Raw genomic sequence first — 25,378 nt, forward strand, 5'->3', positions numbered from 1 at the left:
TTCTCTTTTTTTGTCTTTTGTGTTAGATGGTCTTCTCCTGGGAACCCTCCTCTGACCTCCAATCCCCAGGGGAGCTTAGGTGCCCCTCTGTTTGCCCCCCGTGGCACTCTGTAGTGTTTCGTGAGGGCAGGAAGGTTGAACCATGATATTTTCAGCCCTAGGCCAGGGTCTGACACTGAGTAGATTCTCAAAAAGCATCGGTTGAATGAGTGAATGAACAAATCTTGCCTACGTCACAGTTTTGCCTGGGGCTGGTCTTGACATCTAAGAAAAGCAGCTTAGGAAAGCTGTGTTGGGGGACCTTGGGGACCAACTAGGATTCCTCCCTAGAGAGAGTGTTGCTCTCCGGACTCTGGGCTCCACCTTAGCCCAGAGAATGGGCTCCCTGAGAATGGGACTGGAGTCCAGGACCGTGGTCAGAGGTGTGTGGCTGGGCAGGATCAGACTTCTCCTGGCATTTCACAGAGACCAGACGCCAAGCTGAGGCAAAAGGAGCTTCTGCCCCCTTTGTATCTGAGGACCCTGGTGCCACGGGCCTCCCTGGACATAGGTGTTTGGTGGTCAGCTGGGAGGAAAGAGTCATGAAAAATAGAAGTGAAAGAGAACATGCAGGAAGGGAGGGAAGTGAAAGAGAGAAGGCAAGAGGGGGACCAGACACACGAACAAATCTTTTTCGTCTCCTTTCCAGAAACAAGGCACAGAGGAGAGCCAGATAGGCATGGACCCCATGCTCCTTGGGGAAATGAGTGACTTCGTGTTTGGGCTGTACTGTTTTCACCAGCAAGTAACAAAAGTGGAAGCAGGAACATGAGCCTGTCTAAATGCAATGTCAGGGTGCCCTGATGGGATGGGCTTTTCTTCCCTGCCCCCGTTGGTGCTTGGCAAATCACAGGCAGAGTGAGTAGCTTCCTGGGCTCCCTGGCTGAGCAGTGTTGATTGAGCAGGTTATTCTTTATTCATACACCTTTTGCTGAGCCACATAACAAGTGTGCTGTAAATTCCGGTGCTTTAGAGAGAGCCTGGTGCATAAAACAGGACCACCTCCCCTAATGCAATGGAGGCTGGTCAGATTCCACATACGTCAAAGCCATTTTGGGTGCAGTTGCTGGACCCACACCCAGAATAATTATGTTTGGGCGCGATCTGGGGCGAAAGCTGGTTCAATCTATGCATTTGACTCAGCCCAGGTTTTCTCCTAGCGAAGTGTGCCCGAGTGCTTAAATGCTCCTTCTTTCTCCTGGGTCCCGTTTGCCTACAGAAGTGCACCTCCCCCAGCTCAGTCTATCTTGCTTCCCGTGATGGCATCTACATCTTCATCTTATGCATTCATTTTTACTAATTTACCAATTAGGTAGCACTTACTATGTGCCAGGCACTTTTCTAAGCTCTTTAAGAGATATTAAATCATTTTGCCTTCACAACTCTATGAAGAGGCACTTATGTTTAACCCCGTTTGCCAGATAAGGGAACCAAGGCACAGAGAAGTTAAGTAACATGCTGTGCTGCCTCTCAATTGTGTCTTCTGAAGTGGCATGAAAAGCAGAGGCCTGCCTTTCTCAGGAATTAGAAACAACTCTCGGTGCCTTTCTTAACATCCTCCCTATCAGAGGTGACCCCTTGACCTTGAAGAGCAGAGGGTCAGCCCCTGGGGAGAAGTCACAGTCTGTGAAGTACGGCCCGGCTGAATACGCAGCACCATGGACAGAGGCGCAAAGGGGAACTTGGAGTTCAGGTCAGCAGGGTCAGCTCTGGATGGAAGGATTCCAAGGGCTTGGTGTTCATTCTCTTCATCTTGCTAGACATCCACACCACAGATGCTCCTGGCATCTCTGGGCTTACGGTCCCTTTCTTCTAGTTTTTCCTTCCTCTGTCCTCCACCCCAGTCTCTGCTCTGGTGGCACCAACAGCCGCACAGTTGCCCAGTCTAGAAGCCTTGGAAGTCATCCTGTTTTCCCATTTTTTTCATGATCCACATCAGATCACCAGGTCCCGTGAACTCTACCTCCTGAAAAGGTCTCACGTGCAAACATCCCTCTCCCCCCACCGGCTGTGTCTTCCTTCAAGTCACCTTATCTCTTGTCAGGACTTCTACATCAGCCATCCAACTGATCTCCCAGACTCCAGAGGCAACCCCTCTAAAACTATTTTTGAATTGTAGTCAGAGCGATCTTTCTATTTTCTTTTTATAATTCTGATTACGTCACCCCTTTACCTAAAACCGTTCAATGGCTCTTAGAATAAAATTCACACTTCTTAGCATGGCTGCCAAAGCCTTGGATGACCAGGTCCTGCGTCCGTCTGGGCGTCAGCTCTCACTGCTTTCCGATCCCTAAAGGTCCCGATTTCCTCTCCCTTTAGACCACGTATGTGCTGTTTCCTCTCCCACCCCTCCCCTTCCCTCTGGCTGATCGCAACTGATTATTCACGTCCCCACTTAGATGTCCTTTCTTCAGAGGAGTCCTCTCTGACCCCCTCCCCAAGCCTGGCTTGGGGACCCCTTCCCAACATTCCCGTGGCAACCAGGCAACACTTCCTCCATGATAACACCATGCACTTGCTGTTTGAATTTGATGGCTACCTGTGTGTTTATCTGTTTTGCACAGTGTCTTGTGTCCCTGCTACCAAGGAGAGAGCTGATTCGTGGAAGACAGTTAAACAAAACAAAACAAACAAAAGCATTTTAATGAGTAAGTGCTACCTACCATGAAAAGGGCGTTGATCCAGCAGCCAGGAGACTCGGGTTTTAGAACCTGCTCTGGCACAAATTCTTGACCTCGAGGACGTCATTTTCCGTCTCTGAGCCTCATTTTGGTGTCTGTGAGGTGAGGATCCCGCGCTAGGTGATCTCCCAGGTCCCTTGCGGCTCCGAGATTCCGGAGGCATCTTCCCCATCATGGCTTTGCTTTCTTAGTCTCCCTCAACTTTCCAGGCTGTGAGCACCCACCCTTCCCACCCCTCCTTCAGGATGTGCTGATAAGTGGAGCTTGGCTCCCAGCCTTCAGCTGGGCTCAGGTGCAGCCAGTGGCGGCCTTGGGTTCTCCTTGAATCCAGGGCAAGAATGCCTTGAGATTCTCTGATGTCCTTCTCACCTCGTTTGCTGTGAGAACCTTAGAAGTAGGATGCTTCTAATGCTGCGTCTGTCTCTGATCAATAGGAAGGTGTCGAATCTACAAGATCCTGAGGCCACCCTTCCCCCCAGCAGACCTGGGAGACTCCTGGTGGCCGCAGCCTTAGTCAGCACTGTGCGTGTTTAATCTCAGTACCCACTTACTGTTCACGTGTTTCTCATAGTCATTCAGCACATCCGTCGAGCACATACTACATGGCAGGCAGTTCTAGGTGCTTGGACACATAAAGAGCAAAGTAGACGGGGCTTCCCTGGTGGCGCAGTGGTTAAGAATCCGCCTGCCAATGCAGGGGACACGGGTTCGATCCCTGGTCCGGAAAGATCCCACATGCCGCGGAGCAACTAAGTCCGTGTGCCACAACTACTCAGCCTGTGCTCTGAGAAACTCGCGCACCGCAACAAAGAGTAGCCTCCGCTCTCCGCAACTAGAGGAAGCCCGTGGGCAGCAGTGAAGACCCAAGGCAGGCAATACATACATACATATATACATACATAAATACAAAGTAGACAAAAGCCCTGCTCTCGGGAGCTTACATTTTCGCAAGCATGTGCAGGAGCAACCCATACAAATAAGAAACGTCACGGATAAGTAAATTATATACGTTAGGGGGCAGTGAGTGCTGCGTAAAGAAAGGGAAAGTAGGGCAGAGAGGATAAAGCCTCCTGAGACTCTGAGATTTGAGTCAAGACGTGAAGAAGGAGAGGGCGTGTGTCAATTTTTCTGGGGGAAGAATGTTCTAGGTCCCAAAGTGGGACTGTGCAGGGGGTGCGTGGGGCACCTAGAGGACCCGGCGTTGCCTGGCTGGGCGCCATGCCTGGTGCACGCAGGCCCGCCACCAGTGTTTGCTGGCGATCGGAGCACAGGCTGCTGGGCCTGCGGCAGACAAAACTGTTTGCCTCCTGGCCCATCGCATGTTGGCTTTGTGATCCTTGGCAAATTACGTTGCTGTGTTTCTGTTTCTTCATCTTTGCAGGAGGGCCCAGACCCAGGCCTCATGGGGTTGTTGTGGGGCTTGATGAAGTAACCACGTGGAGGGGCCAACTCACCGCACACGCACGGCGTGTGCAAGCCCAGTAACGTTGGCTTCCGGCACACCCTTCCCCTGGTCTTTGGACAAGGCATTTATCTTCTCTGAGCCTCAGTTTCCGCTTCCAGAACACAGAGGATAGTTATTCCTGTGCTGTCTGCTGCCTAGACTTTACTAACCATCACGTCCTACAATGGGGATAATAGTGCTTTAAACGTATCGATAGATGACGGGTTTCCAGGGGCAGGGGTTCTGTGTGTGCACAGAAGTGTGTGAATATACATGGGTACGACTGCATGTGTATACAGTTCGGCAGGACACAGGTGGGTTTCTTATCCTTCATAGATGCTTCAAGGACAAGGACTCTGTATTTTTACACAAGACCTCATCATGCCTCCCACACACGAGGTGCTCAGTTGATCCTTGTTGAATGAATGAAATAGTGCTGGTGAAATGCTCTCTGCTGGATGAAATGTGTGGGTAGAACTCAGCAGAGCTGTTTGCTTCCAGGTAGCAGGGATGGGGTGTCATCGTGAAGACTATTTAGAATATATTTACTGAAGGCTTAGCTATGTACCGGGCACTCTGCTAAGCACTTGACATGCATTTCTCACTTAAAACTGCCAACAGCCCTGTGAGGTAGGTACAGTTATGATCAGGATTTTATAGATGAGGCACCTGCGGCTCAGAGGTCAATGTCTCGATCATGGCTAGTAAATGAAGGAGAGGGGATTGGAACCCAGCCTTCCCGAGGTAATGCACTTGCCCGCTACTCTGATGGCTTCCTGAAGTGTCACTGCGCCTCTCCACGGTCTGATCTTTCGTGAGGCGGGAAGCAGGAGGAAGAAGGCTGTTCTTTCAAGCAGGCCAGGCGGAAAGTCCAACTATGAAGTCACTTCCCAGGCCACCGGCAAACCTCCCCAGCTGTGAGGGAGGAGGTGAAGGGGTTAGCCTTTTTCTTGCCTGCAGTAGACAGTGAAGATGGTCAAAGAGAAGGACTGCCGTCTGCTGTGTACCTGAGTTTGTCCTTTTCCTTTTGGTCTCAGAGCGTGTTGAGAACTTAGTGGAGCTGTGTGAGCCCTGGGCCGCATGTTTCCCATTTAGATGCCTAAAACCTGAGGATGTGTGTGTACGTGTACGTATCTGCACGTATGGTATATAGTATATGCACGTATGGGCTGTGTATCTCCATCCTTCAAGACCATGCCTGGGCAGCACTGAGCGCCCTCTGCCTCACGCCAGCCCTGCCTTATACCTTGGCTCTGTGACTGCACTTCCCAGCCTGCGCCTGGCGACTGATGTCTGTGCCTGTTTCCCCTTGAAAGAACGTCTTGTGTCATGGCAGCTTTCTTTCCGCTTGCAGCTGATGACTAGTGAATGCATACTCAGCATGGAGATGAACAAATGAATGAACCAGTGACTGGTCTTCATGCCACCAGCCTGGGTGAGGCCATTATCTACCCCAGTCACTCCTGCCTTCCTGTGGGGTGGGACGCCCAGCCACGGCCCAGAGCGATGCTGGACCTCCTCGGCCTCCAAGCTCCCGTGGGCACACCAGGCTGCGTGGAGCTGACCCGGATGCTCTCCCCTTCCCCTCAGCTGCGCTGGGCGGCCAGCCGTGGTCGTCTGGAAGATCTGTTCTTCTGGAGCCTTCCCCATCTGGCACCTGCGTTCCTTTCCCCTGGCCTGCTGGCTTCTCCTTGGGTCTGAGCGGGAGAAGGAGTGTTAGGTTGTTGCTCTTCCACATTTTAATGTGTTCCACGCCTGCTGTGTCCCCCTGTGCTCGAGTTCCGGACAATTACCCTCCTGCCATGTTTCGTTGCTGAGCATGGCAGGTGGGCCTTGTTTGTAATTCACTTGCACCATTAACGCTGGGTTAGCGCCATAAGGGCGACTGATCAACTCAGTGCCCCCAGCCCCAGATGCCAGTTGATAGCAGGATGTTAGGTTGGCTTGTGGGGTGAGGCATTTCAAAGCTTTCTCCAGTTGAAAGTGATAAGAGGCTTAATCTATTGGCAGTCACAGAGTACTCGCAGTCATCCACACTAACGGGAAATCTGTACCCAGATACCAGTCCCCCCAGATCCTGGTGATGTGGCTGTGGACGATAATAGCAATCTTCATAATGAGAGCTCTCCGTAATCTGAGCAACAGAACCGTCACCGAGCACTGGCTATTTGCAGGCGCACCGCTAAGATGACAGCTAATCTTTGAAAGCAACCTTAGGAATAGCTAACATTTTCTCCATTTTGTGGTTGGGGAAACTGAGGTTTGGAGAGGTTAATCACTTGCCCAAGGTCAGAGCTAAGTAAGTAGCAGAGCCCAGACTCAGGGATCTCGGTCTAACGCAGGCACAAAGCCCGTGCTGCTAACCACTACCTTCCCCTGCCCTCCTCTGGGATGTGAAGTTCTGTGAATGGAGGTGGGGGCAGGGGAGAGATCTCCAACTTGACATCCTAATTATTTTTTTTAAGATATTAAAGTGAGTCACTGAGTGGGGGGGTGATGAGTAGGATTAAAACACCCTCCTTAGGTTCACTTTTATTGATTAATCAATCATACATTTATTGAGCTCCAACTAGGTAGAAAACATTGTCCTAGTTGTTTGACAGAAAACAAAGGTAAATCATTTATCCGTTCAGTAAATCTGAGAGATGGAGAGTCAGACATATATTCTAGAACAAAAGACAGGGAATGAAATGTTGGGGGTGAGGGTGGAGGAGGGAAGAATTAAACAACTGCAGACGTCTGATTTAGGAAAAACACCTTCCTGACTTTCTGCTTACTGAGACATGATTGACAGTTGGCAAAATCTAGTGAAGCAAGGGTCACCTATAACGTCCCCTTTGATCTTTGAACAACCCCGTGGAGCAGACAGAGCAAGTAGCATGTTTTCAATTTTCTGGGAAACCGAAGCCCAGACAGATTTTAGGACGTGACCGTGGTCGTGCAAAGAATGGGTGGTAAGCCCAGATTGGGACACCGGCCTTCTGACTCCAAGTCCAGACTTTTCTAGAATCACTCCCGTTAGAGCCCAGCATATGGGCTGGGCCCCATCCAAGCTTGGTGCTATATGTGGTGCCCCGTGTCCTACTGAGGCTGCTTCTGGAGCTGCCTGGGACTCTGCTTTCCTTGCAGATCCAACACTTGGCTGCTCAGAGACTTTCTTTTCCCGTTTGTGGGAAAATCTAGGGCCCTAATATTCAGGCCGTATGGGGTCCACTCCCTTCAGGGTTGGCTTCCCTGCGTTCACATCCCCTCACATGCAGCTAAGTACCCATTACCTGGCCTCTCTGCTCGCCAGGCCACCTGGCACACCCTGGTCACATCAATTTCCTTAGGCACAGCTCCGGTCCTGGCCCTCCTTGGCCCAGAAACTTTCAGCGGCACTTTATTGCCTGGAGGATAAAGTCCAAGCTCCTTAACCTTGGCAATCAAAGCCTTCTAGAATCTGACCCCAACACTTATCTCTCCCAGGGCCCCTCAGACACCATGTGCTCCTGCCAAGTTGGTCTGGTCACTGTCCCTTGGACACCTCTTGCCTTCCACAGTGACTGCCTGGAAGGTCTCCCTTCCTGTGCAGCACGTGCCTCAGGGCTCAGCGTGTGTCCAGCATCTTCCGAGAATCTTACTACAACCTTCTGGGCCACGGGAGGCCTTTCTACCTTCTGTCTTCCCAGCAGTTCTTCCCATTTGGTGACAAAGGCTGTCTGGCCACGGAACAGCTGCTCCATTGCTTTCTTGCATCAGGAGTTTACAGGTGTGCTGCTTAACTTACTTTTCCCACAAGGACATCTGACTTTTCCAGTAAGTTCCTTGAGGGCAGTCAGCATATCTGAGAACTTTCACAGCCCATTAGTACCCAGCACAGAGCCGGGTGGGCCCAGAGTGTGCAGAGATGCTGGTGCAGTGCAGCAGGGTTGCCAGGATCTGGGAAGTGTGCCCCACCCAAGTGGTACTCACAGCCTGTCTCTCTCCTTCTGGCAGCTGGAGCTGGGCTTTCGTGCTTACGGGCCCCACAGGGCCCTGTGGTGGGGGAAGTGTTGAGTGCAGGGACAGCCCCTTTGCTAAGCTAAGGAAGTCAAGGATTTCCCGAAAGTCACCCTGAGAATGTGCAAAGGGAGGTGAAAAGCCTTCAGCCTCTGGACTTCAACCCGAAGACTCTGCTGGCTCTGCCTCTGGTTTCTGTGACATCCCCAGGCCACGACAGAGGAGAGGTGATGGGGCTTTGACAGGCTGGGTGGGAGCTTCTGTGGCCTGTGACTAATGCAGAAGCCCAGGGTGGCTCCTGGAGAGGGTGCTGTCTGTATCCCTGCCCCCCTCAGAGATCGGATCAACATAGAGGGCCCCCCCATCCTCCTCCCCATCTCTCCTTCCAAGGGAGGACCCTCCTCTCACCCAGGACCTGGGATCCTGCTAAGAACCAGAGCTGTGAATGTGTTTGAATGTGTCGGGGGGCGGGGTGGGTAAGCATGGAAACTGCAGGTAGACTTGGGGGCAGTAGCCGTGGAGGCAGGGGGAGAGGAGGTGCTGGGGTTAGACTGTAGCTGGGAGGGGACTGTGGCTCGAGAACGCTCTCCAGGATCACCTCTGAGCAACGGCTCGGCCCTTACTGTCCTGGCAGCCAGAGCACCTGGACCAGTGACGGCTGGTCCAGAGAGGCTGCGAGGGACCTGAGCAGGCCCAGCAGTCGCTGAGCACTTGAACCTGAGGTGTGATTAGCCTCCCTCTATGGAGGAGGGGGCCCAGGCTCAGGGGTTTAGTAACAGGTCCAGGTCTTGGAGCCAGTCGTTGAGAAAGCTGGGATTCTATATTGTTTTTTAAATTATTAACTAGATTTCTTAATTGAAAAAGCCATCCAACCTCTTAGCTTAAAATGCAAACAGTAGAGAACACTTGAGAATGAAAAGCAAGTCTGCCTCCTACCCCAGCTGCAGTTCTAGAACCTTCTCTGCAGGGGGCAGCTGGCCAGCCGCAGTTTCTGTCCTCCGCCCCACGCAGAGCCTGGTGCCAGGCGGATGCCTGTCAGCGCTGATGGAGCTGGGTGCGGGCAAGGGCTGAAGGGGACTCTGTGTGGGCTCTTAGGCAGTTCCCAGAGGTTGTGTTGCGCTTGGGTGACGCCAGTGGAATAAGTCTATCACTTTGCAATCTGAAGGGGACACCACTTATTTTGCTATGAATCTTTATTGTGCAATATCTAGCTTTCCTATCTGCTTTACCCCCTCCCTTCTCCCACCCCTGGGAGTGCTGGGGGAGAGGGGCTAGTCCTGGGCCTCCCTGAGGAATGCCTGAACCTTGGGATAGCTGCCTTCTCACCTGCTCTGGCTGGGACTTTAAAGGCCTCTTAGTTGCGGCATGCAGACTCTTAGTTGCGGCACGCGTAAGACCCGGTGCAACCAAAATCAAGTAAAAAAAAAAAAAAAAGACAGGGCCTTACTTTCTGCCAATGACGTCTGAGACACCGAAAAGGCCAGTGTGTACATGAGGTGACCGCGTGGGCGAGATGGAGCCAGGCCAAGGGAAGGGAGCTCATGGCTGTGACCCAGATGCTCTCAGGCCAGGACTTGCTTCCTTATCAATAACAGAGCACTCTCCTCTGGCTCTGACCTCAGGGAGGCTGGAGATTGTCTGCCTCCCGTCATCTGTGAGTCTACAATAACCCACCTCTGACTATAGATGGCTAAATTCAGATACGTCTCCCACCCCCATCCTTGTCTTCTCCAGGCTGCATAACCCAGCTCTTCCCACATCTCTTTACGGAAGGTTGCCGTGTACGTAGCCTCACTCCAAGGCTTCTGCAGGGCAGCCCCTTTCCTCCCAGACACCCACACAGATCCCAAGCAGGGGAGGGAGGGCTGTTATTTATCTGGAGGTAATTAGAATGCTGTCCTTAAAAGCAGTTTCTCTCTGCATCTTTCTCCCCACTCACTCTCTCTTCCTCTGTGGACGCTCCTGCAAGGTCTCTCTGCTCTTAATGTATTACAAATGGCTCCAGCACTGAGCTAGTTTCTTTCAAAGCCTCGGCTCAGAGAGTTTGGCTCCCCAGGGCCCAGCCCGGTGGCCTCAGGTAAATGCCAGGGACATTTTTCATCGTCCAGAGCCAGTCTTGCCCTCCACATCCGACCCAGTGGTCCTCTTCCCACCTCTCCTGGCTCACCTCGACTGGTGATTAATTCTCTGTCTTCTCACCTCTAACCACCTCCTTTGTGGCAGAGAGGAGATTTGGATGCTGTGGCCTCCTCACCTTTTCTGTGAAGGATGCTGGGTCCAGCACGAGGTTCAGGATGGTAATCGGCTTTAGATGCAGAGCCTTATCCTGGACTTGGGGACAGAGGGAGATTGGGGACGCCTAATGAGAGAGACACATAAGCGCAACAGTCACGTAGAGAAGATGCTCTCGGCTTTCCATCCTCGTGGGCTTCCTCCCATTTCCGACGCTGATGGCGCTGCATCCCACCAGAGCCTCTCGTCTCCTGTGCTGTGTTATTTCCTCTGTCTGGCTCTGCTCGCCACTGCCCCCTTCAAAGGACCTGGCTGACTCAAGTCAAACATTTCGTCCTCAACAAAGCCCTCCCCTCTGGCCACATGTGGACCCCGCCACACACACTACAGCAGCCTGTACTTTTCCTCTATCATTTGTCATTATGGCGTCTAGCTCCCTGGGTATGGATTAATGCCTCCTCCCTAGACTATAAGCTCCACCAGGGCAGGGACTGTATCCTAGGGCCTGGACCCTGCCACGACAGAAATATTTGTTGAATGAATGAAGTATAAATCATGTAGCAGTATTAAGTCTATTTATATGTTTTGGCCAGTCTGGCGTAAAGGAACAACAAACACCACTTTTCTTAGAAAGCACTTCACTCACCTGCAAAGTAATTCTCCAGCCATTGTCTCCTTTGAGCCTCTTAGCAACCCTGTAAGGTAGATGGTGGGAGTGTAATGTCCCCATTTCACAGAAGAAGAAATGGAAGCCCCAAGAGGTTAAGAGATGGGCCCAAGGTCACACGGCTCTCCATATCCGGCCCCTGCCTTTGCTCCTGTGCCAGGCTGAGTCTAAGTGAGGAAGGAGGGCTGGCTCTTTGGGGAAAGCTTCTGGATGGGGCTGACTTGGAGCAGCATTTTGGAGGTGAGAGGGCTGTGGATTAATATTAGCAAGAGGCGTGGCAGGTGGTCTCATTCGGAGAAGGTGTGGATGCGGTCAAGGTGCCTAGGATGGGATGGGAGAGGGACAGGAAGTTGCATTCACTGATTGCATTACACCCGAGATCTCTTGCAGCAGCTTTTCAAGGGAAGCCTCATCACCCACGGTTTATAGTTGTGGAAGTGAAGCCCTCAGAGGTTAAGTAATCAGCTTGAGGATGCATAGTGACAGCCGGGATTGGAAACCAGAGACGTCTGCTCTGGCCCCTGGAAGGGGAACATTGTTTAGAGGTGGATTGAGGGCTTTGGTCTGAAATATACACGGGAGGTGGTTTGGAGAGGAAGACAGACTGGGATCCCCCATGGCTCACTCATTAGTGCCGGAGAATTGGAAACAGCTTCCCTAGTCGCATGTCCTGAGTGCTAGCAGATACGTGCAGTGGCCCTGCTCCCTGAATGTCCTCCCCTAAAGTCAGGCCTGGGCAGGACCAGCCCCTGCACTTCAAGGTCACATTTGTCGATGTGACCTTGGCAAGTCCCACTCGACCTCTCCACCTTTGGGTTCCTTGTCTGCCGGGGTTGAGGGGGCGAATGAGGGTCTGCCTCGCAGCGTTCTGAGGAGCAGTGAGTCTAAAATAGTACTTTGCATATAGAAAGTAAACATTTAGTAAATGTTATCTGTTATCATAAAGTACAATTCCTAGAAATGCAGAATCTCAGAGCTTAAAAGAACCTTGGAGATCATTGGTCTGATTCCCTCATTTTACAGAATGAGAAACTGAGGCTCAGAGAGGCTCAGAGCAGCTCAGAGCTAGTGAACACCTAGGCCCCTGACTCCCAGGACAGGATCTGAGTCTGGGCATCATCGCATGCTTGTTGCCAGGGAGACAGGATGCTTACGCATACTGCTCAGCTGTATCAGGTCACAGAGGATGACTGTCCCCAAGGAAGCCACAGGGCCTGGGGTGCCGCTCCTCTGCCCTGGCCACCCCACTGCCTGCATATGCCATGGAGGCTGCTGGCCGCTGCTGGGAGTTTCTCTCTGTCAGCGTAGTCAGGAGGGCAGAGAAGCCCACGTGCATTTGTCTTGAGGAGCCTGGAGCGTCACGAGGAGTAATCAAGATCTTGTTGCCTAGAGCTGAGAGGAAACCGGTAATTAATCTGGCTGCCCCTCTGATTTCCTCTGTCCTCTCGCCACCAAGCACTGTCTGGTGGCTGTCAGCCTCCTCTCGGACCCACCCTGGAAAATCACGATTAATGGTGTAATAGCCCTATGGGGGCGAGAGAGACCAGCGGAGGGACTGTTGACAGGTCAGGAGAGGAGAGGCCATCTAGCACAACTGGGGCCGGGGAGTCCAGACACCGTTCACCGCGGAACACAGGGCCTATTGCGGGAGGTGCCTGTCTGTGCATGTTAACCAGTGCTGGTCGGGAGTCCGCACACATTCGTGGAGCTTCTCCTCGGGATAAGCATCATAGCAAATGTGTCAGGAAGATACGTGCCTGAGAGAGGTGCTCCCCTGCCTTACAGGAGCGTATGATCTGGAATAGAGAGAAGGCGTAAATACGTGCAAAGTTAAATAGCCATTCATTCGTTCGTTCACGCATTTGTCGAAGTTTGTTCGTAGCTGCATTGCACCGGGCACTGTTCTAGGTGCTGGGGGTGTAGCAGTGAATAAGAGGGAGAAGGCCCTGTCCTCATGGGGCTTCATTCAAAATACAAGTACCAGAGAGAGAGTCACAGACGTTGAAGTCTGAAAGAGACATGAGCGGATCTTCTAGCTTGAGGAAGTCGAGGAGTCTTGAGATACTGAAAAAATGGAGATTAGGTTCCCCCTCTGGAGAAAGTGGGGACCTCTCATTTCTGGTGTTTGGGTCCAGAAACATCCCAGGCAGGTAAATGCTAAAGCAGAGATGAGACCTAAGAAGCCTCGACCCCCAGTCTGATTCCGCAGCACGACTTTCAAGCGCTCACGGGGCAGCATGCGATCAGCGTGTGATCAGCGTGTGATCAGTGTGCGGTGAGATGCTGCCTGTGCTGGCTAGAGGTTCAGAGCAGGAGAGCTGAGCTTGTTCGGTGGAGGAATTGCACCTGGACTGTATGTTCCTTATGGGCAGGGGCTCTGAAAGTAACTCGCAAGGAAATAGTTCATGCCCACAGAGCCTTTTCCACATATATTACCTGATTGGATTCTTTCATTATTTCAACAGATATATATTTTTTGAGTGCGTACTGTGGGCCAGGCTGTGCCAGGCACCGGTGATGCAGGTGGAAAATTCTAATGTGTTCCCCGCTCTTCTGGTGCTCATCACTTTGTGAGATAGGCATCGATATTCCCTTGTTACCAATGAGGAAATGGGCTCTGAGAGGTGGAGCTGCTCCGGAGGTTTCCTCCATAAGGACCACAGCAGATCCGACCTGGCCTCCCTCCACGTTGGGCCTTAATCTGCACTTGTTAGGACTGTCATGGCTGCCCTAGGATGTCAAGAACAGCGTCCTCAGTTGCATGGCAAAGTTCTGTTTTTAGACTCTCTCTGCCTTTTGAGTTACCTAAAGCACAGGATTGAAGACCGGCTCCGTTTAGCTGGGGACTGTCAGAGACCCTCAGAAATCAGAAGCCATATTTTTATGCCCACTTTGGACTTCAATTCTGCCAGTGCCTCCGTATTCAACTCTAGCTGAAGAAGGAGCCTGGGATTTGTGACTGCACGTGGTTAGACTCTTGAATTTGAACTTCAGCACTACTGCTTTAGTTGCATGACCTTGGATAAATGACCGAGCCTCCCTGAGCCTCACCCTCCACATCTGTGAAGTGGGCGTGCAATATTATTTTATAGGGTTAGAATGATAGTCATGAACAGCTCAGGATACACATCTTATCCTCATTCCCCATAATGATTCTGCGAGGGTACTTTTATCACTCCCATGTTACAAATGAGGAAATCAAGGTTTAGAGACGTTAACTCACTTGCCCATGGTGTATAGCTACTACATGGCAGTGCAGGACTCAAACCCGTGTCCTTAACTGTGACGGTCAGTCCAAGCCCCAGGCACAGAAGAAAAGGGCAGTAAATGCTTCCCTCCCCTTTTCAACATATATTGATGTGATGACCCTTTGCCTTTATCTAGAACATTCTGTCTGCTTAGATTGTTTGTATTAACCACAGCGAATATACGAAATGTACAACCCAGACCGGGAATTTACTTCATCTTGGTGTAAACTCAGAAAATGCCTTTTTGACACCATCTGTTCATCGATTTCAGTCAGCCAATATTAGTAGAGCACGTACTGTGTGCCGGACAGTGTGCCGGTGCTTGCCACGGCCCCTGCATCACAGCTGACCGTTCTGTGGGGAGACAGGCAGCGTCGTCATAAGCAGGGTGTGTGCCCTAATGACGAATGTTCAAGATGTGGTGGCAGCAGATGGGAAAGGGATCACAAAAAGCCTCAGAGGGGAGGCAATGCGGTGAGCCTGGAAGTCGCAGTTTCGGGCCATTACGGGGTGAGACTGCAGTCCGGGCACAGGCAAAGGGTGGGTGCTGAGGGAGCTCTGCGGAAGGTCCGGTGCAGTGGGGTGGGTGGTAGAGACAGGAAGGCAGGAGGCAGATCGTGAAGGGTTTATCTGTTGGAGTTAAGAATTTGCTTTTGATCCCCAGTGCAGTGGAGAGCTATGGAAGACTTTGGGGTGGGGGTATGTCATTATCAAGTTCACATTTGGATAAGAACCCTTGACCACTCAGCAGAGAACCAACGGAGAGGGAAAGGCCAGAGGGAGGGCGACCAAGATGGCTGTTGTCGCAGAGTCCCGGTTGCTGCTGGCGGTCGTCTGGACTGCGGCGGGTCGGTGGTGATGGAGGCAGGGCTGTTGGGACTTGCTGACTGAGTAGATGTGGGGAGCAGAGCTCTAGGGTGCCTTTCAGCTTTCTGGCTTGGGTGACTAGTGGATCATGGTGCCACCCACTAAGAAGGAGGACGTAGGAGGAGAAGCAGATGGCGGGAGCGGGGGAGAGGAGACCTCCTCCTTAGGATGAGGCGTGTCTGAAATGCTGTGGGGAATCCAGCTGGAGGTTTCAGGAGGAAGCCGTCTCAGTGCAGGTGTTCAGGGCTTGATTCTGGGCTTGAGATGCTGATTTAGAAGCCACACTGTGCAGGTGGAAATAACTCGTGGGTGGAGGTGAAATTCCCCAGGAGTGATGTTAGTGGGAAGAGGGTGTAGGTGCTCTACCTCTAGAAAATTTCTTTTTTTATTCCTAAATTATTAAATTATTTTCAGTTAATAAAGGCTGCACAGTTAGGTTCTAAGACCAGATTCGTCTAAACATTAAACTGAAAAGAAGACCTCAAATTTCTTTGTGTTTTTTGTTAGAGAATCTGGAAGCTTCATGATCTGCTCTCATATGCAGATAGGTAAGTGACAGAAGAATACCCAGCGAAGTCAGAGACCTGGCTAGCCCTGGCTTTGCCTCATAAGGGCTGTGTTGACCTTGAGCTAGGCACCTTTCTTGAGCTCAGCTTCCTTGTCAATAGTAGAGCTTGTTCTGTGGATTAAATAAGATAAAGACTATGGAAAGAATTTTGCAAGCCCTTGTGCCTTACAAACATGTGACATGATCGTTCTTTTTATCCCTGTAAGGTTTGGGAGGAGATTATTTCTCATCTTTGTATCCAAGAGCGGCCCAAAACCTCAGCCATTGTCCTTACACGTGGTCTCCAGGATCAGCCAGCCTTTAGGGCCATGAACAATGACTGTCAGGCCTGCATGGATTAAGTGTAGTTCTGTCATCAAATAAAATTTACGCAGGCTAATCTGAAACCTATTTAGCGGTCTGCATAATAATTATTGTGCGGCGGGCTGACTGGGCATAAACGGAAGGCGTTTGACAGAAATGATTATATGTAGTATTATTTTTATATAGCCTAGCGAGATTTTTACAGTTCTTTCCTCTTTGACAGTCCATTCATTTTGCCACTCAACAAATAGTTATTGAGGCTGTAATATATGCCAGGCACCGTTCTGGGCCCTGAGAAGACAGACAAACAGGATTTCTGTTCCTGTCCCACATCCATCGAGCTTGAATTCTAGTGGGGAGACAGTCACTGAACGGTCGACTTTACCCATAACGGGTAAGAATGCCAAGCTTCCCCTGAGACTGTGTTTGCTTTCATCTCTTCCTGCATCGGCACCCATGGATTAAGGGACAAAGATTCTGGGCCTGATTTGCCAACAGCAGAGTTGCCTTTGCTCCAATCCTTTATCCTTTTTTTAAAAAAAAATTTTTATTGGAGTGTAGTTGATTTACAATGTTCTGTTAGTTTCAGGTTTGCAGCAGTCCAACCCTTTATCCTTTATTCTCCTCTGTCTCCTTATAGCAGGCAGTGGCTTGAGACCCTCCATCCATTGAACAAATATCTCCTGTGCACCTATTCTGTATAAGTAACCTCTGGGAATACAGCAGTAAACTGGAAACAGTCCTGGCCCTTGAGAAGCTGGCACTGCTGGGATGGCATAGAGAGGCACCCGCTCCTGGCACATGGCAAGGGTCGGGGGGAGAGGAGCACGCTGCAGGTAGAGGGCCCTAGTTGTGTGCAGGAAGCTGTGAGGTACTGGGTCAGGCTGCAACACCGAGCTTCTGTGGGGAGGGGGGATTGTCATAAAACAAAATCTTTACTAAGTGTAACACACATACGGAAAAGTGAACATTATCATCAGATACGTACAGCTCGACGAGATTTCACAAACTGAGCACACTTTGCTCAGCACCTGGAATAAGAAACAGGATGTCATCAGCACCTCTAGAAGACCCCCTGTGTCCCCTTCTAGTCACCCCCCGCCTGCAAGGGTCATCACTAGCTGGACTTCTTACAGCACACAATGGTTGTGTCTGCATTTGTACTTTTTATGGATAGAATCATACTGTAAATACTCTTTTGTGCCTGGTTTCTTCCACTCAACATTATGTTTGTGGGATTCATCCACACAGGTGCACGGAGTTGTTGATTGTTCATTTTCATTTCCATATAAGATTCCATTGTATGAATGGACAATGTCTCTCTCCATTCTGCTGCTGGACATCTGGCTAGGTTCCAGTTTGGGCAAACCCAAAGAGTGCTGCTGTGAACGTTCTAGTATGTCTTTGGTGAGTGTATACATGCATTTCTACTGGAAATGCCTATTGTAGAGCTGCTGGACATTAGGGTATGTGTAAAGCTCTAATAGACCAGTTTTCCACAACAGTTACGTTGACTTACATTCCCACTGACACAGTAGAAGAGTTCCAGTTGCTCCACATCTTTGCTAACACTTGATAGTATCTTTTTTTTTTTTAAAGTCATTCTGGTGGGTGTATAATGATATCTCATTGCAGTTAAAAATTGCATTTTCCTGAATACCTTTCCAAGTGTGCTCCAAGAGCTTTTGATATACCGTTACCGAAGTGTCTGTTCTAGTCATTTGCCTATTTTTCTATCGGATTGTCTGTCTGGAGGTGGGGGGATGAATCACTTTAATACTAGTCTCCTAACCAAAGGTGACCTTGGTTTAGCATATTTGCATATTCACCAGCCCCTCCCTCACCCCAGTGATGGGGCAGGGATGGTGGCCTGCAGACTCTGATCTCAGGGTGCCAGGAGGTCTCAGGGAGGGACAATACCCATGCTGCCTTGCAGGGAGGCAGCTCCTTCAAGGTTCTGGCTTTGACCCCGGCCTCAGGAGGGAGAGGGGCTGGTGGAGGAAGGATGGAGAAGGGTTCGTTTTCAGCAGATGTGGAAACCAGCTGATGACCTGGGATGTGCGCTTCTGCCCTCAGTATTTGCTGAGAAGCGACCTCTCCCATCTGGGCCAGGGAGGAGCTGACATTTGTGTAGCCCCTGCTCTAGGCCAGGCCTCTCCTGTGTTCTCCTCGGCCTCAGTTCAACCCATCCAGGCACGTGTTGTTATGCCAAGTCTACCTGAGCGGAAATGGAGTTGAGTGACCGAGAAAAGCCACCCAGCTGGCAAGTGGCGGAGCTGGACTGGAACCCATCACTTCCCCAGCATCACTCTCCAGAGAGCAGGGCATGTGGCGTGCCCGGGACGATGGCCTAACCTTCCCACCCACTCCTTTTCTGCTCACCCATGGCTCCTGTTCTTAAGAGCAGATGAAAGTTTTCATCCCCAATTAGACATTTTTAAAAAAGTGGAGCCCTATGAATCATTCAACCACAGTCACACCCTCCTGCCCCTGATTTGATGGCGGTCGGGGTGGGGGATGGCTTTAGAACCTGAGGCTTCTGTGAGTCTGGGCAGAGGCAGGAAGGACAGAGGCCTGGAGCCGGCCTGGAGCTCCCCTACAGGCACAGCGATTCGTGGAGGGAGTGTTGGTCCTCTCCACAGAGGCCGTGTGGGTGGTAGCTCGGGCCCCTGGGCCGATAGGACTCTTACTCACGTGCTCCTCGCTCTCCCGCAGAGTTATGTCATGCCCAGACCAGCAGAGGGCTCCATGAGGATTCATAGAAGATGCCCCGCGTCTGGGCGCCTTTGGTGCTGCTTCCCACGTGGCTCGTGATGGTTGCCTGCAGTCCGCACTCCCTGAGGATTGGTAAGTGCTGCCCCTGCGGCACCCTGGGGGCAGCCCAGCCCTGGGCGATGCCCCTTCCACACCCCAGGTGTCCGCAGGGGACATCTGACCCTGCACTCTGCCCTCCCTGAGTTTGGCTGGGACAAGGGTGGTGGTGGTGGTGGGGCAGCCAACAGGCTGACAGCTACAATCTGCTCAAGCTGCCCAGCTCCTCTTGTGATGAGAAAAACGATGTTGAGTGCCTTTTGCAGTCTGTGATGGACTCAGCTGGTCACAGCTGTAGGTGAAGGCCACGGGGCTTCCAAATCCAGGGGCTAGAGAGCAGAGCAGAGATCATCTCTTCTCTCCTCTGATCAATCCAAGAAGGCTTCCTGGAGGGTGTGTTCAGATGAAATGTTCTTGGTGCCCCTGACCCAGCTGCTTGGCAGGGCCTTTGCCTTGGTGTCTGCTCGCCCTGCCCTGGTTCTGGAGGGGAAGGACAGGGCACTTCAGTGGCATGTGTCCACCAGCTCCCTCCCTTGTCATTGCTGTCATGGGGGTGCCCGTTCTGGGTGTGGGCAGGCACTGCCGCCACTGGCCCCATCAGCGTCCCCGTGCCTGGCGGAAGACTTGGCTCTTTCCGGGGTCCAGGAGTGCCTGAGAAATCAACTGCCTCCCCTGCCCCCCAACACCTCCAAGACTGAGCAAAGCTCCTTAACTTCAGGCTGGGCCACTGCCTGCTGATCTGGGTCCTGAGGACATGGCCCCAGCTGTAGGGACAAGGAGACACAGTCCAGTCCAGCAGACACTGTGTGGTCATCTGATGGCCTGGGATAGACGTGGGGTATCAGGGATTGGGGTGTGTACATGTGTATAGGGAAGGGAGTCATAGTGGACAGACAGGTGAGGCACAGCAGTGAGAAATCCAGGCAGGTGTCTTGGTCACAAGAAGATTAGTCCAATGGCAGGAACCCCGGGCAAGGCCAGGCAACAGCCCTAGAGGGACCCAAACACCAGGCAAGTTATCCAGACGGGGGCCCACGTGAAGCCCCTCTGCCCAGACTGGGGTGGGAAGGGGGGAAAGTGGATCCTGTGAGTGAGGCAGGATTCTAAACTTGAACCTGAAAGGGTTAGAGGATGATTTAGAATGAAGATCATGATGCAGGATCCCAAGGACTGGGCCGCAAGCTCCCGAATTCCTCTACTTGCAGTTAGGACTGGTTCTGAGGTCCCAGAGACGGGCATGATGGTGGGTGGTCAGGAGGCCCTGGCAAGGCCAGGCATCATGGGCCAGAGGCTGAGCTGCAGGTCCCCGAGCTACTCCGTGTTCCGTCGTGGGTGCATGGGCACGCCTATGCAGTGGCAGCTGATTGGAATCAGAAACAAAGACCAGTGACTCAGTTCTTCCCCTCATCCTGCCTTCGGTCACCACTCTGCATACTTGAAAAAAGGAATTAAAAACAAAATCTTCCCTCCCTCTTCCCCATTCACTTCTACTGAAACTTCAAAACCTAATTTAATTCTGCTTAGCGGCAATATAAAACAGTTCATGTCCTTAAGATGCGTAATTTATAAGATGCCTCGTTGTTCAGCATTTGCTGTGAGGTTTTCTCCTCTAAATGAGTGGCTAAAGCGGTCATCCGTCCATTTCCATTTGTGGCTAATGGGAAGCGGAAAGGGATTGAGCCGGAACTGGCAGCTCCTCGCGGCCTCGGCTCTCCTGACACTTGTTCCCCGGGAGAGAAGCAGAAAGTGGAGCTGACAGATCCCTGTCTGGCCTGCTGTGCGACAGTGGAGGGCTTCAAAGGGCCCCTCAGGCTCCCATCCCCACACTGGGAACAATGCTTGTCCAGTTCTGTCCTCTCTGCTGGCACTCGTTATGGTTCATGCCAGGCCACGTCCAGCTGATCTCCAGCCAGGGGCCCTGCTGGCTGGCAAGGTCAGACTGGGCCTAGTCTCCAGAGGCCAGGAAGCAGAGTGAAGCCAACAAAGAGAGAGGAAAGTACAGAAAAGCCGCAACAGCAATGCCAGGGCCTGTTTTGCTGTCTCCTTGGTTATCCTGGGAGCCGGGAGCTTTATGGACGGAAAGGTGCTAATTACACGGACTCCAGAGGGGATGTGGAGTAGGGCAGGGATGGGAGGAGAAGTAGGTCAAGAAAACACAAGTAGCTGTGCTTAGCGGCAGGCAGCCTTGCACACAGATGGGCTGGACCAGCGTTGATGGCGACGGGTCCCCCAAGTCCTCCAGAGGCTCGCAGGAAAGGGAGGGGCTGCTGCTCCTTCCCCCACTTCCCACGGGTCACTTCTCCCCACATTTGATTCTTCTGGGGTTCCTCCCAAACCTCCAGCCTCAGGCTGTGAGAGTGAGGCACGGAGGGACCGGGAATCTCGGAGATAAATTGCCCCGCCTGCTCCAACCCCCGCCCCGCTTGTCAGCTGGTGACAACGTGGATGTTTGGAAAGAGGTGGCGAGCCCACTACCCTGCCGTGGGACTGCTGGTTTTCATTCAAGTGAGGCGCGGGGCGGGAGATACAGCCAAATTGTCTATTACAGTGTCCGGTGTTTACTCAACGAATGAGGCTTTGGGAGAGGGAAAGGGATTTTATTTATGATGGCGAGGCTGCCCACATAAATTCCCCAAACTCTCACACATATGTCAACCTGTTTCAGCCATCTGTCTTCTGAAAATGTCTTTTGATTCTGCTTCTGTCCCTCTGGGTCCTCTGAGTGATGACTGTGAGAGCCGCCAGTTAATAAATGCCCCGAGAAGACCACCCTCACCATCTCTTCAGCCCTCCATGACTTAAAGGGATCGTCATCGTGTCTTAGAACCGTAAAGGATTCTGTGGATACCATTTTCCAACCTGCTCATTTCGCAGATGAGGAGGGAGGCCCAGAGGGGGTGGCGATTTGGCCAAGGTCACACAGCAAGTAGGGGGCGGGGCTGGTGGCAGTCAGATCATCTCTTTCCAACCATTCTCCCATTCCCCTGTTCCAGCACACTCACTGGGTTGTGCTCTGAGTGTTATGGCATTTTCCCACCAGATTCTGAATTCCAAGGGAGATCGACCACGTAACACAGGTCCCGACACTTGACGTATGTGAGCATATCACACAAACTCAGTGAATGGGTGTGTGGGTGAGTCCACGGCCCTTGCGAGATGTGGTCTCCCAAGAGCACGTTCAGCATCATTGTTCTAAAGTTTCTTCTGGTCTTCCCTGTACTTCAAGAGGTAGACTTATGGGAAGAAGTAGAAGAAAAAGGAGAAGGAGGAGAAAGAGAAAACGTCCATCTATCTGTCTTACTTAAAAGGGAAAAGAGGAACGGGCTGGAGATCCTGATTGGGTTCTAAGGCAAGTTTTGGCTCTAATGGTAAAAACGGGGATTCAACTATTCATTTATGAATCCACTCAACAAGTATTTATTGAGTGCTGTGTGCCAACACTGAGGACACAGTGCTAAGTAATAATGAGCCCCCCAATAATTACCACTTGGAAAGACCCCACTCTCTGCCAGGCACTGTGCTAGGTGTTTCACATATTTCGGGCAATCTTCGCATCAGAATTAATGACCAGGTGTTATAGATGAAGAAACAGAGGCTTGGGGAGTTTAAATAACTCATCTAAGGTCACAGAGAGGCTGCAATTCAAACCCGTCTCCAAAGCTTCTCTTTCTGCTTTGCTGTGCTGCAGCTCTGCACCCCTGGAGACATGTGGGATTATCCCATTATCACAGCAGTCACATTACATATATTGTGTTCTATCTGGCAAAGGAATTGAAAGATGGAATCATTATTGCTTTTATAGTCTATTGCTCTTTTTTGATTCTTTTACTCCCAAATAATTTCCTAAGGACCCAGACAAGGTCCATCAGACAGATGAGGAAACTGAGGCCTGGGGATTTGAAAGGCTCGCTCAGGGTGGTACAGAGTCCTGCTCAGCGTGGGTGGCACTAGACATCAGCAGGTTATTGTAGCCATTGAACCTCTTTCTTGTTGAAGTTTCCCCCGTGCGGTGAAGCAGCCGGAGCTTGGATTTATTTGACACGCCGTCTTACTAGGACCCCAAGCCCTTTATAACTCCCATGTTTTACTGAGGTGGTTTCCCTCAATGAGCTCCAAGTCCTGCAGAGAGAATGTTAAACATAGAACATTCAAATGTTATGAAGATGAAGATAATAAAAGAATTGGGGGAGGCAAGGGGGAGGAATAAAAAGCACTGGTTTTCTTATCCTGTTCTGCTATGTATTAAATATATCGGACGCACCAAGATCCAAATATACCAACAGAATCCTGTGCCTTGCCGAGGACTCACTGTGGGTTTCTTTGAGTAGTGGGCTCCCCTTCATACTGTGACCACGTGATGTGATTTATGAGATTCTGAGCAGTGTGTAACTCTTGATCTCTTTGCCAAATTGAGTCACCCATATAAGCAATCAGTTGGTCTTTCACATTAGTGACAAATAGAAATTGATGACTTTCTCCTTCATCTGTCACCTAGAGATGGAATCCGTGTACAAAGCTTTCTGGGACACAGATCCCTCCCCTGCCGAACACCTTAGGAGATCTGTGTCTTTCTTATTATGTCTGTATTCCTGGGTCTAGCACAGTGCCTGGCCCATAGGGGTACTTCTTCGGAAGTGTTTGCAGGATGAACTATCTAATGGCAAGTTTTGAATCTTGAATTGACCTGTCAGTTTTCAAATTTCTCTTCTCCCAGATATTGGTCAGTGCTCAAAAATGCCAACTGGTTTTATTTAACAATAAGCGTACAAAATACGTATTTGCAAGAGTAAATATTTTGCCAAAGACCGTCCATGAAGGTGTCTGCTTGCATGTGTGCTTGCACGAGGCTGTCTCTCCTCTCCTTCCTGCCCCACCCCTGCTGCCACCACATCTTCAGAGGGATGAGGGAGACTTGGCTGCCGTTAGCAAGGCATCCAGGCCAGTGTACCGTGTGGAGTCATCTGTCTTCGCCTGCTGCTTGGTCTTCTGCCAGGAGCACCACACCGGATACTTGGAGGACATTTATCTTCTCTCAACCTTTCCAGAACCCACTTGTGAACTACAGGCTCCGGCCACAGTCTCTTCTGCTGAGAAGTGAGGGATGAATTAGGCCTAGGTGCTCCATTTCACAGATATGAAAAACTGGGGTCCCAGTAGGCAAAGTGAGTTGGCAAAGGCCACTGTGGCAGTGCCAGGATTCCTGACTCCCAACTGCCTGGTGACATTGGTGCCACGGTTTACAGTGTATAACATGTTCTTACACACGTGTTAATTCAGTTTCCCCAACAAGCTGCAAGATCGGTAGAAGTAAACACATCTTATGGCAGAGGACGCTGAGCTTCACAGAGTTCGGGGCTTGTGCAAGCTCGCATGGAGGGGAGTAAGAGGATAGGACATGTCCCAGGCAGGGAAAAGGGGGCCTGGCCTATTGCGTCCCGTCAGAGGACCAGAGGACAGCTGAGGTGGCAGAGTCCTGAATAGCCTAGGCTGTTGGTAGTACATTTTTTTTTTTTTTTTGGCTGTGCAGCTTGTGGGATCTTAGTTCCTTGACCAGGAATCGAACCCATGTCCCCTGCAGTGGGAGCATGGAGTCCTAACCACTGGACCGCCAGGGAAGTCCCGGCAGTACATTCATTCTTTCTTTTTCTTCCTTCCTTCCTTCCTGGCTGTATTGGGTCTTCGTTGCTGCGCATGGGCTTTCTCCAGTTGCGGCGAGCGGGGGCTACTCTTCGTTGCCGTGCGCGGGCTTCTCACTGCGGTGGCTTCTCTTTGTTGTGGAGCACGGACTCTAGGTGCGCAGGCTTCAGTAGTTGTGGCATGCGGGCTCAGTAGTTGTGGCTCACGGGCTCTAGAGCGCAGGCTCAGTAGCTGTGGCACACGGGTATAGTCGCTCCGCGGCATGTGGGATCTTCCCGGACCAGGAATCGAACCCGTGTCCCCTGCACTGGCAGGCGATTCTTAACCACTGCACCACCAGGGAAGTTCCCCAGCAGTACATTCTTGATGGGAAAGCCACCATGGGCCAGAGTGCCGACGCCCAGGACCTCATGAAATCAGGCTGAGCTAAAGAGAACAGGCAGGTGACAGTAGGAAACATTATGTTTTCTTAAACGTATCGTGGTGAGTCTGCAGGAGGAAACTGGGAAAAGTCCCAGAAGCAGGGGTATTGGAGAGAAGGGAGGTGGCTCTTGTTCCCTAGCTAAAAGCCCTAGATCATAGAGCTGATTTCCAAATAATTTTGGTACGTGGCTGCCTGTGTCCATTGGTGCTAGAATGGCCTGGTTTTCCCGGACTCTCATTTTGCCCCCTCCACACATGTGCTGACCCACAGTATCTTCCGTCCTGCTGGTAGAAGCCCTACCTGGAAGAGACACACGTGATTTGAGAGAACTGGCATGGTAATATTTTGTCAGAATTTCAAAAGCCTGGCTCCAGCTCTGTGACGTGGTTTACAAGAGTCTTGGGATGGGGAGTGAGTCATTAGCAAGCTCTGGTTTTGGGAGGGTGGTTTGTTGTCGGGAGAGATGATCATTATGG

General features: G+C 51.3%; 1 protein-coding gene across 1 annotated transcript in view; it reads left to right on the forward strand.

Annotated features, from left to right (window-relative positions):
- Positions 1–25,378, forward strand: part of GRIK4 (glutamate ionotropic receptor kainate type subunit 4) — a 397,554-nt gene that overhangs the window by 70,013 nt on the left and 302,163 nt on the right. Inside the window, exon 3 of the mRNA XM_079928310.1 lies at positions 18,746–18,877. Within this exon, the coding sequence (XP_079784436.1) occupies positions 18,796–18,877 (82 nt within the window). The 5' untranslated portion in view covers positions 18,746–18,795. The remainder of the gene's footprint in view (positions 1–18,745; positions 18,878–25,378) is intronic.

This window comes from Stenella coeruleoalba (genome assembly GCF_951394435.1).
Source record: "Stenella coeruleoalba genome assembly, chromosome: 8".
Taxonomy (NCBI): domain Eukaryota; kingdom Metazoa; phylum Chordata; class Mammalia; order Artiodactyla; family Delphinidae; genus Stenella; species Stenella coeruleoalba.